At 31.9% G+C, this 16,488-nt stretch overlaps 1 protein-coding gene across 1 annotated transcript in view; it reads right to left on the reverse strand.

The window, feature by feature from the left end:
- LOC142324035 (transmembrane protein 120 homolog) overlaps window positions 1-16,488 on the reverse strand; it is a 43,359-nt gene that overhangs the window by 14,617 nt on the left and 12,254 nt on the right. Inside the window, exons 2-4 of the mRNA XM_075364614.1 lie at window positions 14,930-15,048; window positions 9,935-10,108; window positions 3,794-3,886 (exon numbers count right to left, since the gene is read on the reverse strand). Coding sequence (XP_075220729.1) covers window positions 3,794-3,886; window positions 9,935-10,108; window positions 14,930-15,048 — 386 coding nt within the window. The remainder of the gene's footprint in view (window positions 1-3,793; window positions 3,887-9,934; window positions 10,109-14,929; window positions 15,049-16,488) is intronic.

The raw sequence follows: 16,488 nt of genomic DNA on the forward strand, positions 1-16,488 counted from the left end.
GAAGGGGGATGAGCTATTTGAAACATCACGGGAGATAAAATCTACAAATTTTGATTTAAAACATTCAATACAATGATGGCACTCATCATTTTCAAAAGCAAAGAAGTTTAAGCAGGCTCCTTCCATTCTAAAAATCATGGTCATTATTTTCAGGGATAAGAAAGACATCTACTTATGCAGAATTCTATAATGTAGAATGACTATTAATCTTCAAGAAGCACATTGTAAAACCCTTAAAACTAAGTTATGCCATTCAAAACAAAATATGTGGGTTGGTATGTAGTAGAGATATGCTTTTGCACAATAATACTTAATCTCACACAGCAGCCCAAACCAATCAACTGTTGGGGAATTTTTGGCTGGCCACCCTGTGGCCCCATCACACCGAGTGATTTCTACTTATTTATGAAGTTAAAGAGATTATTCAGACAGCTGATGTTAAAAAATTACAGTAACCTGAAGAACAGGATTATTAATTTGTTTAAGACACAAGTGGTGGGGTTTTGATAATAGAATAAGCAAGTTGTTAAAACTGTGGCAGTTAAGTGCGTCAGAAGGGCGGATTACTGTTTTTAGTTAAGAAAGAAAGGATGTTGCACTGATGTAATGTTTTTTTAAAATAATTTTCTTTTGGAGGTTTTGTATTTCATGTTATGTTAGTATCATGTGTTCTTTTATAATTCTGCGAGTACTGTGTATTGTTCCAATAAATACATTATAATTGTATAATAATAATAATAATATTTATAATAGATAATTAATATAAAATATCACATTTGAAACCAAAATCAGATTTTTGCAAACTAACACAAAAAAATCAGTTTTCCCAAAATATCAAACTCTTTGGGACCATTGGAAAACCAGCTAGCACCAGTTGGTTCTTGCAAAAATCTAATTTTGACTTTCTAACATGTCACTTCAGGTTACAACACGAAAACGTGCCTAAAACCCAGTTTTTTCCTCTAACTTTGGTTCCTGTGAACCGATTCATTTGAAAATCAATAAGATTCTATTTACACTAGGTTTACATCACCCTACCAAGTTTCTTCAAAACTGGTTAAAAACTGCAACCAGTAGAATGAAAATAAGTTGAAAATGTACCCAAAACCCAGTTTTTTGGCTTTAAGGGTTCCTGTGAACAGATTCAATTGAAAGTTAATAGGGTTCTGCTCCTAACATGTTTACATCACTCCACCAAGTTTTGTAAAATCAGTTAAGATTTAAGTCTGGTAGAATGGATGAAAAAATCTTATACACATGGCAGCAGAGGTAAAACAAGAAATAAAGGTTTATATTTGTGAATGGAAAAATGGGACAAAGTAAATAAACAATTTTTGATATTAAAAAAGTTAGCTAATTGTGCCATGTGAGGTTTATTTTACAACTGTGTGAGTAAAAGGGATCCCTATTCATGTTCCACTTTTGCAAATGGTAGAAAATAAATTCAAAGTATTGAATGTTGACACATTCAATCAGTTGAATGCTTAAAACACAAGTCATATGGAATGTATGATGGTATGAAGTCAATGACACTGACACAATAATAGAATGGTAGTTTAAACTATTGTTGCTGGTTGCAGAAATAGCACAATAGCAATAAACAGGGATTTTTTTTTACATACTGCAATTAAAATCTTTAGCAGTTTCCAAGAGAAACAAGTTATTTATAACCTACACATGGTTTAAAAAACCATAAAAGGAGGATATATAGGTGAGTGTTCCCTGGAGACAAAACATACTATCAGATAGATTATTATTTGATACATAGATGAAAAGTATAGGAATGCTGTTAACAAAGATAATGGATTAACAGGTGCAGATATCATAAGTAATCGTGTGCTACTTATGATGGAAATAAGCTTTAAAGAATGTACAGAAAGCGAAGGTATTTAGAAGTGGAACTTAGATCAGTTGAAGAAACTGGATAAGGAAAGAGTGGGAGAAAAACTAGCTAAGGCAATTAAGAAAGCTAAAAGGAAAATGAGAACAGTGAGGAGACTTGGATGAGAATAAAAAAATGCTGTAATATAAACATCAGAGAAAGAAGGCTATTATGAGGCAGCAGAGCCAAGAAACCCACGTATAACACAAATGCTAAAGAAAATGAAAGAAAAAAGGACATAAGATAGGAGAAAAGGAATGATCAATTTATGACAAATTGAACAATCAGTTAAGAAGGGAAACACAAAAGGCTAGGGAAAGGTGGCTGAAGGAAGAATGCAATGATATTGGGGATCTAGAAAAGAAAGGGCAGAACAATATGATGTATAGGAAGATGAAGAGCATTACATGAGGTATATGGGAAGGGAAAGATAAATTGGGAGAAGTTGTGGATAAAGATGGTAAAATATTACACAAGGAGAAAGAAGTAAGAGAAAATGGAAGGAATACATGGAGGATCTGTACATGACAAGAGAGAAACCTAATGAACTAAATATTGAAAAGGAGTGGGAGGTAAGCTGAAGACGACAAAGGACCATCGATATTAAAATGTGAAGTACAAAAAGCAATTAAAGAAATGAAGAATAAAAAATTGATTGGAGTGATGAACTTCCTATAAACTATTATAAATATAATGGTGGAAGGAGTGGATGAAATAGTTGAATGTAAGATAATACTGTGTAGTACTGGAGAATGACCTGAAAACTTTATGATAACAGTAATGATACCAATTATGGAGAAAACTGGTACCAGAAAATGCTCAGAACACAGAACAATAAGTTTAGTAGCTTATTCCACTAAAATATTGTTAAAGAGTCCTAAACCGGAGGTTTGTAAGATTAATGGAATAGAATGCAGAACAGGAACAGTTTGGATTCAAGAAAGGGAAAGATACCAAATATGCTATTGGACTACTATGGAGGGGGTTGGAGAGATATTTAGAGAGAAGGGGATAAATTTATAAATTTTCATAGATTTAGAGAAGGCGTTTGATAAAGTCAAACGTGAAAAAATGGTGGAGATTCTTAAAGGGGAAAAAGTAGAATTGACAGAAGAGTAATTAAAGGATTATACACAAGATAAACAGCAGCAATGAAAATAGACTGACTGGGTGGGTTGAGATCGAACAGTTAGGTAAGGATGTCTTTCAGCGATATTGTTTAATATTTACATGAAAGAAAATGAGGAATGAGAAGTAATGAACAGGTTTAAAGAAGAAAGAGCACTAACACGAGAAGTATAAAAGAGAAAAGGAGACTTGTTAAGGTGTGTGGTTTGAGGAAGTAGAATCTTGACAAATACATTGGAAGGTCAGTAGAAAAAGGGTAAGAGTCAGAAGGATGATAAAGTTAATAAATCAGGTGAAGAATGGGAACTAGAAGGAAAGAAAGAAGAAGGCCGGGAAGGAAATGAATGGGGACGGCAATGGTCTCACTGTTGTCACCAGGCAGAACACCAACCAGATGATGGCGATGGTGAATGTTTGGAGTATCTGCAGTATTATTATTTTTGTGAAATTCAGTTTTTATAAAGGAGTACTGAAAAGAAATGCTATGATTTTGCCATTGTCATTTTGTGTTTCAAGGGATTTCAGTAATACCAGGAACTGTTTTTTTTCTTAAGAGTATTATTTTGATTCCAGTTTTTGAAAGTCAATGGTTTACAACACAATACTTATAAGTGACAAAGTGATAAAGGCATCAATAAAAAGAAGAAACTTGGTAGTTCAGTTTTTAAGTAATAAAAATAATCTTAAAATTAAAATTAATTAATAATTAAACATATAATTAATTATAAGCAAAATATTTTATTACAGAATTAATCATTTTAATTTAGGACTTATAACACTAACCTTATATTCGTAAATAGATTGATTACTGAAAGAATAAACCCAATCACCGAAAGGACAAGTTTAAATTTTTCATATTCATCCTTATAACGAAACCTGTAGAAAAGCAAATAAAAATAAAATAAAATTACAAATTCAACTGAAATAATTTATTTTTCAATAGTTACAAAGGATATTTCTAAATTAGTTATACAAAGTAACCTTTAATAATGAAAAAGTAAATAACTAATAGAATTGTTTGATACATTATAAGATACAGTATATCTTCAAATTTCAATCCTGCCTAACACCATTAGTTCCTGACATTCTCACTAGGTGGCATGTATGAATGAGTAATTCCATTAGTCATCATGGAATTGTATACTGGTGCAGAGCGTGCTCAGTGTTGTTTATTTTTTCATGAATCCATATTGGCTACAATCATTGGAGACAATTCATGACTAAATATTGCAAGCAACCATCTCAAAGACAGTCTGTTATTGAATGGTACAATTGTTTTATTGAAACAGGCTGTGTATAACATAGGATGCCAAGTCAGCAGGGTAGACCTTCAGTTTCTGAAATGGCAATCGGAACAAGACATTCATTTGTAGTACAGGTAAATTAATGGGACATGCCAGCTTAGAATTGAATATTCTTAGGGTTACAGTACGGAATTGCGTAATTGACTGTCATTTAAACCCTACAGATTACAACTGATACAAGCTTTGAGTGAAGATTATAAAGAAAAATGAACAGTTTTGTGTATACGTGTTAAATAAAATTGAGACTGAAGATGATTATCTTAACAAAATTGTGTTCAGTGATGAAACAACCTTCTACACCAGCAGTAAAGTGAATCAACATAATGTTAGGATATGGGTGAGGAGAATTCACATCACACAATTGAATTTGTATGGGACTCGCCTAAGGTAAATATTTTTTGTGCTGTAAGTCGTCACAAAATTTATAGTCCTTTCTTTTATGCAGAGTCAACTGTAACTGGCACAATGTACCTGGACATGCTTAAACATTATCTAATGCCACAATTACAACAGGATATAGGCACAAAATTCACTTTCCAGTATAAGGCGCACACCAGCAGATTATCATTGTGCAGTTGTTGCATATCTCAATAAAAAAGTGCTGACTTGGATTAGATGTGGTGGAACAATTTCCTGCCACCATGATCACCTGATTTAACTCCAATGGACTTCTTTGAATGGGAATACGTTAAAGACAGACTGATTCCCTCTCCTTCCAGGAAATGTTAACGAGCTGTGGAATGGTTGCCACCATACATAAAGACATGTTTCATAAGATTTGGCAGGAAGTTGATTACAGAAGGAACATCTGTCATGTTACAAATGGTAACCGCATTGAGTAGTTTTTGTAGTCAGGTGATAAATAGACAGTCATCTACAGACTGGTTATTAATGTTTAACATGACTGTTTTAATCTGATTATATAGGTGTATCACGAAGTTCTCCTGGGACTTTCATAACCTACTTTACTTGTAAAAATAACACAAAAAGTACATATAAAAGCATTTATCCTAAAATGCTTTGTTTGCGAGTTACAGCTAGTGAAAGATTTTGCTTGGATTTCAGCTACCCGAATGAAATGAGGTTATACAGAAATTTTTAGGATTTAATTAAGGGGTAAATTAGTGATTTCTTAGGGTTTTTGACCTGAAAAATTAAATAAAATAGGTCCCAGAACTGTATCTGCAGTAGTTTTTAAGAAATCTGGGGTAAAAACCAATATACATAGTTTTGTGTTTATTACATATTTAACAAAGTTACTGTATGTCAAACATAAAAAAACAGGCCCAATTTATTGGTTTTCATTCCAGATTTCTCAAAAACTACTGCATACATTTCTGGAACCTATTTTATTATATTTTTCAAGCCAAAAACCATCTTGACCCCCATATGGGAAGACACTAACCTTGTGATGATCCTGGTTGCCATACCACCCCCTCCATGCCTAGTCTTGATTGGATTCACCAGAGGTCATCTTCTAGACCCTCTATACCTGATTACATATTTCAGTCATCAGTTACGCCTCTATCAGGATGGCCTGATGCAAATGCCTCGAAAGACATTTTCATTGTGTTAAAACCCATCAACTAACAAAATATATTTTTCAAACTCACCTAACCGAATCAAAAACAACTGATAAGCAATAAAAATTTACAAATTGAGCAATTATAAAATATTAATCTCATACCTTCAAAAATTGTTCACAACATTGCAATTTAAGTCTTCCATATTAAAGCAACTAAAATTACCAAAATTTACCAAACAACTGGGCACAATTGCTGAATGCACCTATTCTGGCAGAAAAGCACCCAAGTGGGTCCCTAGCCGCCCAGGCTACTATTCTACACTAAACACCCTCTATGGCCCTTCAAGCACTAAAAACCTTAAAAATCTTTCTACAATGTGCCACTCATCTCTAACTTTCCAGTTGGCCTGCAGATCCACACTTGAACCAACACCCTCAACCTCCCTGACCACCTCTGCATGCCTGAACTCTTATTTTGGGCAGACATACAGCACATGATGTGCATCATACAACACTAATCATTGAGGACACTGACCTGAGTCAGTCAATCCAAATCGATCCAGTCTGTCCTGAAATCCGCCATGTCTCGAAAGAAGCTGAGTCACATGATGGTTCAGGGAGCTATACAAGGTGACTTTCTACACCCTTACATCTGAAAAGAGACCATGCATATATCGCCCATCTGCTGCCTCATCCCACCTGTTCTACCAAATACCAAAACCTTCCTCCTCTACTTCCTGAATACGCTGTGCAGTCAGTTCACCGGAGAACTTAGTGATACATATAGATGACAAAAACTGTAGGTAATAAACAAATGGTAGATGAAAAAGAAGTTTTTTAAGGTGCATGAAGCAAGATCTCTTTGTTTATTTTATTTACTGTTTTTGTTAATAAATTAATTTGTTGCCATCTAGCATTTTGGATTAAGATGTGATAAAAATGTCAAGCGTTTAAATTGTGTTACGTAGTGGTATTTCAAAATATTAATAAATCATGCAGTATTCAGTCTAACAATATGAAAAAATTCACACTTAACAAAAACATCCTGCAGAATATGATTATAACCAGAAATTTTAACATTTTATACTAATATTATTTTTTATTTATCATAAACTTTTGCTTTGGACAGTCAAACTACAATGTTTAGCTTTTTCAATATTCTAAAAAGTCACTAACAATCACAAAAATGTACTAATGAATGTAAATATCTACAAGAATTTCTTGATAAAATAAAGCAAAAATTATGAAAATTGAATCACTGAGTTGCTAAACCTTCCTGTATGCTTATTTAGAAACTGCTTTGCAGAGCAATTCATTTCTTTAGCAATGAGGTCTAACAGTTATCATGAAAAATAAATTGAAATACTCAATTGCTGGAGATACCAAGGGTGGCATGTGTTTTGATCCTGGCAGTTCTTGGTATACATGAGGTAGCAGTTGCAGCTGTTCAGGAGTTATGACTTCAAGTAATCGGTGTCTTCCAGTTCATCACTTTCATCATCGACTATATTATTAAGTGCATCATTGTTCGATTCACTCTTCGTTTAACTCAAATTATACTCACTATCACTCTTATTGGCAAAATATTCACAAATATTATGATTGGTTAGGCTTCTATACTAGTCCCAGGTGTTGCAGTCATTTTACACAATAAAAAACCAAAACTCAAAGTGAAAAGTATAACAAAGAAACATATGTAGAAGCAATACCAAAAATATGCAATACAAATAATATAATTCGAAATAAGAACTAACTAAGAAATAGATGGACTAAAATATTAACGAGGTTATGGGGTTATCAACTATTAGGTATTTCAGTAATCAAAATGTTCTATTAATTTTCGACTATTGAAAAAAAAATCAATGTCTATATGAACATCAACGTATACACTTTGAGAAAATTATATGGCAACATCAAGTGGTGAATTTTATAAATTACAGATGATTAAGTAGAGTACAGACAGATTGTTACGTTGACACATTTAGTGGTACCTGGGGGTAATGATAGATCGTCATATCTTGTCATTCAATGGGTTAATGTTTTTTGAATCTATTTAAAAAATAAAAAAAATTATTAAGCTATTTATTTTGACACTGAAATGGAGATATACAGAGATACAGAAATGGAGATAAATGCAGACATACAGCACATGATGTGCATCATACAACACTAATCATTGAGGACACTGACCTGAGTCAGTCAAGCCAAATCGATCCAGTCTGTCCTGAAATCCGCCATGTCTCGAAAGAAGCTGAGTCACATGATGGTTCAGGGAGCTAACCACCACCACCATTATGGTAGCACTACCAACCTCCATACTGGATCAGTGCAGCAAGACAGGATTTCCATCGTGAAGGATAATTTACCGATGAAAAATGTAATGTAAATAAATGAAATGAAGTGAAACATTAACTTTGTTTTGTGCAAAACGTGTTTTATCATGTACTATTAATCTATACTTATTTATGTGTTTCTACTTTATCCATATGAACTTAGAAACTTAAGGTATAAGAAATTTTTGCCATTATGATCCATAGCTTTGACGAAAAAATTTTCATCAAAGCAAGTTGTACGTGTAATGGTGGAAGTTATACATTCTTCTGGATTGTGATGCTGTTTTAGTACATCAAATAAGAATCTCGCATCGTTGCAGTACACTACATTATCTTAGTACATCAAATAAAGATCTCGCATCATTGCAGTACACTACATTATATTGTAAGGAGAATAGGTGCTGAAATTCTTTGCTCTCTAACTTGGAAAAATATTTTAGTGCTACATTTGAAGTGGTGTCAGCTCTTTAACCCAATAACTCTGGACTGTATTTTAGACAAATTAAGATCACGAATCAGTTCATTAAGTATTACTTGAGTATTTTTGTGAGATTCAGTGCTCTTGCCTTGGAAATCTGGATCATCTTCTTCTTCATTGCTTACTAGATCACCATAGTCTTGTTCATTGTCAACATTTTCTTCTAAACTCGATACTTGGTTCAATTTGATTACAAAGAGAACAAAGATAAAAAAATAGAATACAACCACACAACACTTTGGAATATGTCTTATGGATGAATGAAAGTTAGAATATGCAACAGATTTCTTGAATTTACTTGTGATGTCTTGAGTTTTGTAATACAGAAATAACAGTCTGCCGACTAATCCTTATGCTCTCTCCATACCATAGGAACAGCAAAAGGCATATGTTACGGCTTCCTATTTAGCCAGCTGCTCAATAAAATTACCCAAGGATTACTGTAGTTTTAAGGGGTCCATAACTCGTCCTGATTTTCTATTTTACAGCCAAAATAAGATTTCATATGATTTTTTAAAGGTTAGTAATAAATTACCTAGACAGGACAATACGTAACACCCCTTATAGAATATTTGGACGAATTTATTATTACATGGAAATATAGTCGCTACAGAGAGAGGCTTCACCACATGTGCTATTAGTCATATGTACAACAGATAATCACTTATGAAGAGTGCCATCAGCCAGCTTCACTAGTATCTGACCCTGAATCCAACTCTGGCGACTATTAAAGTCAATTTATGGTTAATTCCTACTTTCCATAAAACTCTAACCTTAAATGTAATTCTAAATTTAACCTGAACTTTAAACTCTTAATCCTAACTTCTCCGCAGAATGGATTAGCATCTGAACAGATTGCCATATCTCAAAAAACTGACTGTTAATTAAATAGAATACTGGTAATGTGATGCGAATTTTGACTTTGCAAGGGTCACCCATTGTCTAAACCTGCTTTCTGACATTTAGATCTTGTGTTTTTTTATTGTAAGCACATCTACTATGTATACTAACTATGAAAAAGATTGAAGTTAATCAAGTAATTGCTCAGAACTACCCTCATAAATTCTCAGCCACTAATATACAAGAAATCATATAAAGATAGGATCTGGACTGATTATATACATCAGCGACATTAAAATAATATTTTCTGTGACAATTACATGATAATTACTCTATTGTTTTCCTTTTTTCAATTTTTATTTTAAAGAATATTTTTAAAATATGAGTTACATTTTATACGGAAATAAATAAATACAAGTAAGATGTCAATGCAGTAAAACATACTTATCATTTTTGTTTAATATAGATACATTAACATTTCCTAAAATTATTTTCAAATATGTTCCATTAGGCTTTGGTAAAGAATGTTCCATTTCAGTTAGATTATGTAAACGTCTATTGATTTCATTTGTCAGTTTTTTGGCTTTTTGTTTATCTTCTTCACTTGAATTTTTTAATCTGAAACAAAACAGAAATAGGAAATATACATTTATCTATTACTTCCCAGTTAAGTTTTTTACAAAATAATCATAAAATTTGATAAATACGACAGAGATGGAATAAGTAAAACTATTTGGATACGTTATTAAAGGAAAATTGTAGATAAAAAATTATTACATGAGTAATGATGATGGTATGAGAAGAATAAATGGATATAAGGAACTATTAAAAAAATTCCCTTTTTCTGATAAGCACCTCAGCTCGAGGTCAGTTTTTCATAAGGCCAGAGAACAAAAAAGGGTCCCTTGTTTAGATAGGTAGAGTTCCCAACACCAAATCACACAAATAAAAAGGATACATTAACTCCAAGACTTTATGACTTCAGCATAATGTAATGCTAGTTTAATCAGAATCTACAAAACACTACCACATCGGAAGGGATTAAAAAAACAAAATGGAGTAGTGCCTAGCAAGGAGAAAAACAACTCACACAGGGTGCCATAATGAATAATTTCACTCAAAGGATGCTTCAAGGTCCCCTCCAAACAGTGGTCTTCATCCTGCCCATAATTCCTCAGATAACAATCTCCTTACTCAGAATTGAATATGGGAGGCATATTTCTGATCAAATGATGATTTTGTATCGATCAACGAAACATACACTCTAAGGAATTAATTTTTTTCTAGGTATTAAAGACTGGGTAATATGTATACTTTCAGGAAAACTCTTGTCCATTCCTATAATTGTTGTGTGCAGAAGTGGGAGATCTGTGTAGACAATAAAATGTTCACTCAGACTGCCCCACTGTAGGAGCTTTATATAGGATGAAGTAGAAGTTAACAACTAACTAATCACTAATCCAGCACATAAAGTTGTGTGTAAAATAAATTGTGAAAAAAATTTAATATCTTCACTATCTTTTATAGATATTGTTTAAATTGATTTTAAAAGAGCAGAGTGAAAAAAATTTTGGAATGCTGACAGGGTTGTAGAAAGGTGTAGTATCCTTCATTCCTTTTACACAAAAGGCAATCCTGTCAATAAAAAAAGATTCATGCCTGTCAACAGACAATACCAATTTCTTTCCAGGAGATATCCTTATATCAACATATACCTAATGATAATGATTGGAATAAATGTTTACTGAGATTAAATACACATTTACCAATCAGACAACCACCTTTACCAAACCAGTCAACAGATTATTTTTACTAAAATAGCCTTATTATTGGCTACCATTGCCATTTTTAATAAATTACCAAACCATTTGAGAAACTTTCTCACCAATTTATTTAAATATGAATGTATTTTTATTATAATGCTTATTATTTAAATAATTAATATGGCCTTTAATTCACAAATTCTTTTATTGCCTTTAAATTGAAAAATTTTTAAATTCCACTATTTTTTTAAAAAACCGTGTACATATTAGGGTTTCTACAGACTCGCTTCGCTTGCCCTTGAAACGCTAGTTTTGTTGGGGTCAGTAGCTGCTTGGGACTGTACAAATTAGGGGGTGATATTATCATGTAAAAGAATGACTACATATATTTTTTAAATATGTTTGGGGCTCTCTGCAGGGCTTACTTCGCTTGCTCTTCTTGTCTAACTAGGGACTCCACCCCCTGGACTGCCCTGTGTTTGTTATTCTCAGATCAGTATTATGAGAATAATACTGATAAATAACAATTACAGTAAACAGACATTACAAATACTTGAAAAAGAAACTAAATTACAAAAGACAGAACAGTAATTATGATAACTAAAGTGCACACTTTTGATGGGGACAACTTCACAACTTTGTTCTCAAGGCATTAGGGACTTAATCTATAGCTTAAACCCTTCTCTGGGATAACACTGAATATATCATAAAACTTTGAAAGCAATCAGTCAGTTGGTTCCCACATGAAGCTGTTGCAAACTTGCAGATAGACAGAAACCACTATAAATTTTTGCTGTATTAGATATCAAATACATAAAGACAAAAGTTTATTTGTTCTGGCATCATGTGAGAACCAAATGACCGATTGCTTTCAAATTTCCAGGATCATGTTATTCCAGGAAAGGTTTTAAGCCATAGACTAAGGCCCTACACCCCTTGGTGGTGAAGTTTTGAATTAAAGATATTTTTTAAAGAAAAAAAGAATTATCCTTTTAGTTCATTATTATATTTATGTCAACAGGGTAACAGAAATAAAAATGAAGTTTTTGTTGTTAAAGGTGTGTGTAATTCAGTTAGCATATTTACTTTGATCTTTTGTAATTTAGTTTCTTTTTTCAGGTCTCTACAAAACTTGAATACTTTAATTGTTTCGTTTTGTTTACTTTAATTGTTTTGTTCAGTATTATTCTCACAAACAAAGGTAACAAACATACGGGGTACCAGGGGGTGAAGCCATCTGGCTAGATGGGAATGCTGACTGAAGCAAGCTCTCTGTGGTCCTGGGATAGGCACCATGTCCCCGGGAGACCCTAGGTTGGCTCTGAGGTTTATCTGGGCTGCCCTATGCTCCAGGGGTCCAGGTCCTGCTGAGATGGTTGGGTGAGCAAAGCAAGCCCTGACCGGCTAGTATATACAGAGGTATATCATGAAGTTCTCCTGGGACTTTCATAACCTAATCTACTCATGAAAATAATGGAAAAAGTTCATAAAAACATATGTATTAAAATGCTTCGTTTGGGAGTTACAACTAGTGAAAGATTTTGCTCGGATTTCAGCTACCCCAGTGAAAAGAGGTTGTACTGAAATTTTTAGGACATTAATTAAGGAGCAGAATTAGTGATTTCTCAGGAATTTTTGATCTGAGAAATTGAATAAAATAGATCCCAAAACCATATCTGCAGTAGTTTTTGAGAAATTTAGAGTGAAAAACAACAATAAAGTAGGTTAAAAAAACCTGTTTTTTATGTTTGATGCACACATTTATTAAATGGGTAATAAACACATAAAACTTTTAAACAAAACTTGCAGAGCATTTAATACTGAATTAAATGGTTTAAGATAAGTTGTGTAAAACAAAGAAGTTAGAAAAATTAAAATTTTATTTAGAAACAGTACATTACTACATTTTCCAGAAAAGTAATTATTTAATGTGAACAAAAACCAAATTCTTTTTTGGTGCTGTGAAAAATTTGTAAAACAAATTTTACAGTTAAAAATTAAAAAAAAAACAAAAAACTGCAAATTACACAATAATTGTAAAAAATTACTCAGATATTATTATTTTTTTTAATATCAGAAATACAATAAATTATTTGAAAAATTATTATTCCAAGTTGGCAATAAGATAACACCTGATTAACAATGAGCAATGCTGCATTACTATTTAAATCATTTGGTGAAGTGCACTAAGTATATAGAATACTGTGAACTGTGTTGTTGTGGTGAAGGTTTTCTGTGAATTTTAGTCTGAATGTAATTGGTCTGCCACTGAAGTAAGTCATACTTATTTACAACAGAGGAATAGGCTGATATGGTATTAATTTTCGGTATATGTAATGGAAATGCTACAGCTGCTGCATTAGAATGAGAAATACATTTTCTGAATTGCTGCATTCAAAGCAATGATGGCTTTTTTCAAAGCAATGATGTTTGTTTTTTTTAATTGACTGTATTTCAGTTTAATTTGTCTCCAGGTAAAAACATGCCATATCAAACAATTTGGATTCTGCTGAAGATTATTGCATACATGAGATGAAGTTACATAGACATTAAAGTTAAAATTTAATGGTTAGAATAGTAATGAATCAGATGACTGAAAAACTAATGCATCAAATTAAAAAAAGAAACAGTAGAGAAGGTTTCCAAGATATATTAAAAATGGTGGCCTCGCCTTTGAACACTTATTATAAACTGGTATGTAAAATGCATTTTGGTCTAGCATACTATTTATAAATAAAATTCAAGTTTTTCCTAACTTTTCTCTTTTTCTTCATATTAGCTTACATCATTTTGTTCAAAATTATATTCTCTACAAGCTTTGTTTAAAGGTTTTATGTGTTTACTACCCATTTAACAAAGTTATTGTATGTCAAACTTAAAAACAGGGATTTTCCTCCCAATTTATTGGGTTTCCCCAGATTTTTAAAAAAAATACTGCAGTTGCAGTTCTGGGACCAATCTTATTCGATTTTTCAGGTCAAAAACCATTAATATTTTAAACACATTAACATTTTAATTTGCTTACCTTCAGATTAGGATGTATGATATTTACATTACTTATTACTTACAAGCGATAACTAAAATCACCAGTACTGCTTGCAGTACTGTAAACAACAAATTCTAATATATAACTGCTTCTTTTATATAGTTCTAATTGGAGCATAAATGAAGTAAATAATAAACATGGAAGTTTTACAGTACAATTATGTAATTTCACACATGAAGTAGAAATAAAAGTTACAGTAAGAAAAGACTAATCTCAAATAAACCAGCTGAGATGGGTTTTTTTAATCTGTGAATAATGTTCTATAAAAAATTACTCACATAAAAGTAAATTGGAACAGAACTGAGTTTGACATCTGTAAATAACTCATTAAGACAACACAGATATATCTTTCATTTACAAAAATTAATGGAATTATTGAATACAAGAAATACAATTTTACACAACACTGAACAAATGGTTTAATACTGTGCACTCTAAGTAATTCAAAGAAAGTGTAACATACAACACTGACTGGAAACAGTAAATCCTCATGAACACCAGGATGGAATTTAAGAGAAATACATAATTGCTAATTAAGTAAGTACATAAATCTTCCTATTCTTGAGTGAGCATAAGAAAACTTTTGAAATCACGACATTGCTTAATTCTGATTACAACAAATCTGCTTACTTCTTAAGAGATTGTGAGATGATACCAACACGATATCTCTGATGTTCTATTTCTTTGACACATTTACCTTGCAATTCACCAACTTCCTCTAATTTTGCTAAATAATCCTTATTTAAATTCTGAAACAAACAAAATAAATACATTAATTTTGCATAGATAACATAGAAAAAAAAGATGATTAAATTTTTACCTTTATTTTTTGTAAAGAAAGATCTTTTCAAGTACTTACAACATATATTAAAAAAAAATTATTTCATTACACATTTAACAGAAAGCTTACTAAAACTTTATACATTCAAACAGCGTAACACAGAATTAAGGCATACTTACACTTTTGCATCATTTATTATCTGGTAGTATAAGCTTCAGAAAAGGAACAGAATCAGTCGTTATAAATGACTTCTAAACAATACACCTTAGTAGTGCTACTAAAGCCGCACATATAACATTGGAGAGTCTAAAAAAAATTCTAAAATAATTTATGCATTCACATGTTCTTTTTTTCCTGTTTAACCTCCGGAACCACTGTAAGGTATTACTTCAGAGGAAGAATGAGGATGACATGTATGAATGTAAATGAAGTGTAGTCTTGTACAGTCTTGGGTCGACCATTCCTAACCACCAAAGAACACCAGTATCCACAATCTAGTATTCAAATCTTATAAAAGTAATTGCCTTTACTAGGATTTGAATCTTAGAACTCTCGACTTTGAAATCAGCTGATTTGTGATAACGAGTTCACCACTAAACCAACCCAGTGGGTTGCATTCACATGTTTACTATTAATAAAAACTTTAGCAAATTACACCCAAGCAGTAGAATACTATTATTTAAAGAAATATTTTATTTTGCATTTACTTCTTTTGTTTTTTTCAGATTCAATACTTTCACAGATATTTAAAGTATCAAAATCATTGAGTGATATGTTTACCATCTTAGTCACAGTTACAAAATATTAAAATAACTTTATAAACAACATGTTTACTTGTACAATGAAATTCAAAATAGTTTTCTAGAATGTACAAATTCCATAGACATTACCCATTAAAACAATTTTAATTTTTATTTCATTAGTTTCATAGCATACTACAGATGTCCATATGTTACTGAACATTCCAGATCATAAGAAGAGATGGAATGCTCAATAATTATCCAAACAAGACAAGAAAATTAACACACTGAGGCAAGATCAACACAAAAGACATATAGCCTCTAGATGTACTTTACATACAAGAGGTATCAGAATGAAAGATAGTAAAAGAGCTTTTTTAATATTGTTTATTATATAGACTAGTTACACTGCTGTTTTATTAAAACAATTTAGTGCAACAAAATACTTTCTACGTCTCTGTGCGACACAGAAATTAAACTAAACATATCAAAATAAGTAAAGGGCCCATAAATACTAGGCATTCTGAGTGTAGAAGTTACCTTGTTTGCACAATAAGTATAGGTACAAAATAATATATTTAAAATTTATCCATTAAATATATGTTCATCATTTACTCAAATAATATGGAAATTTTCAATGAAATTTTACTTTAACAGATGCTTAGTAA

The sequence above is a fragment of the Lycorma delicatula genome, chromosome 4, assembly GCF_047948215.1.
Source record: "Lycorma delicatula isolate Av1 chromosome 4, ASM4794821v1, whole genome shotgun sequence".
Lineage (NCBI taxonomy): Eukaryota > Metazoa > Arthropoda > Insecta > Hemiptera > Fulgoridae > Lycorma > Lycorma delicatula.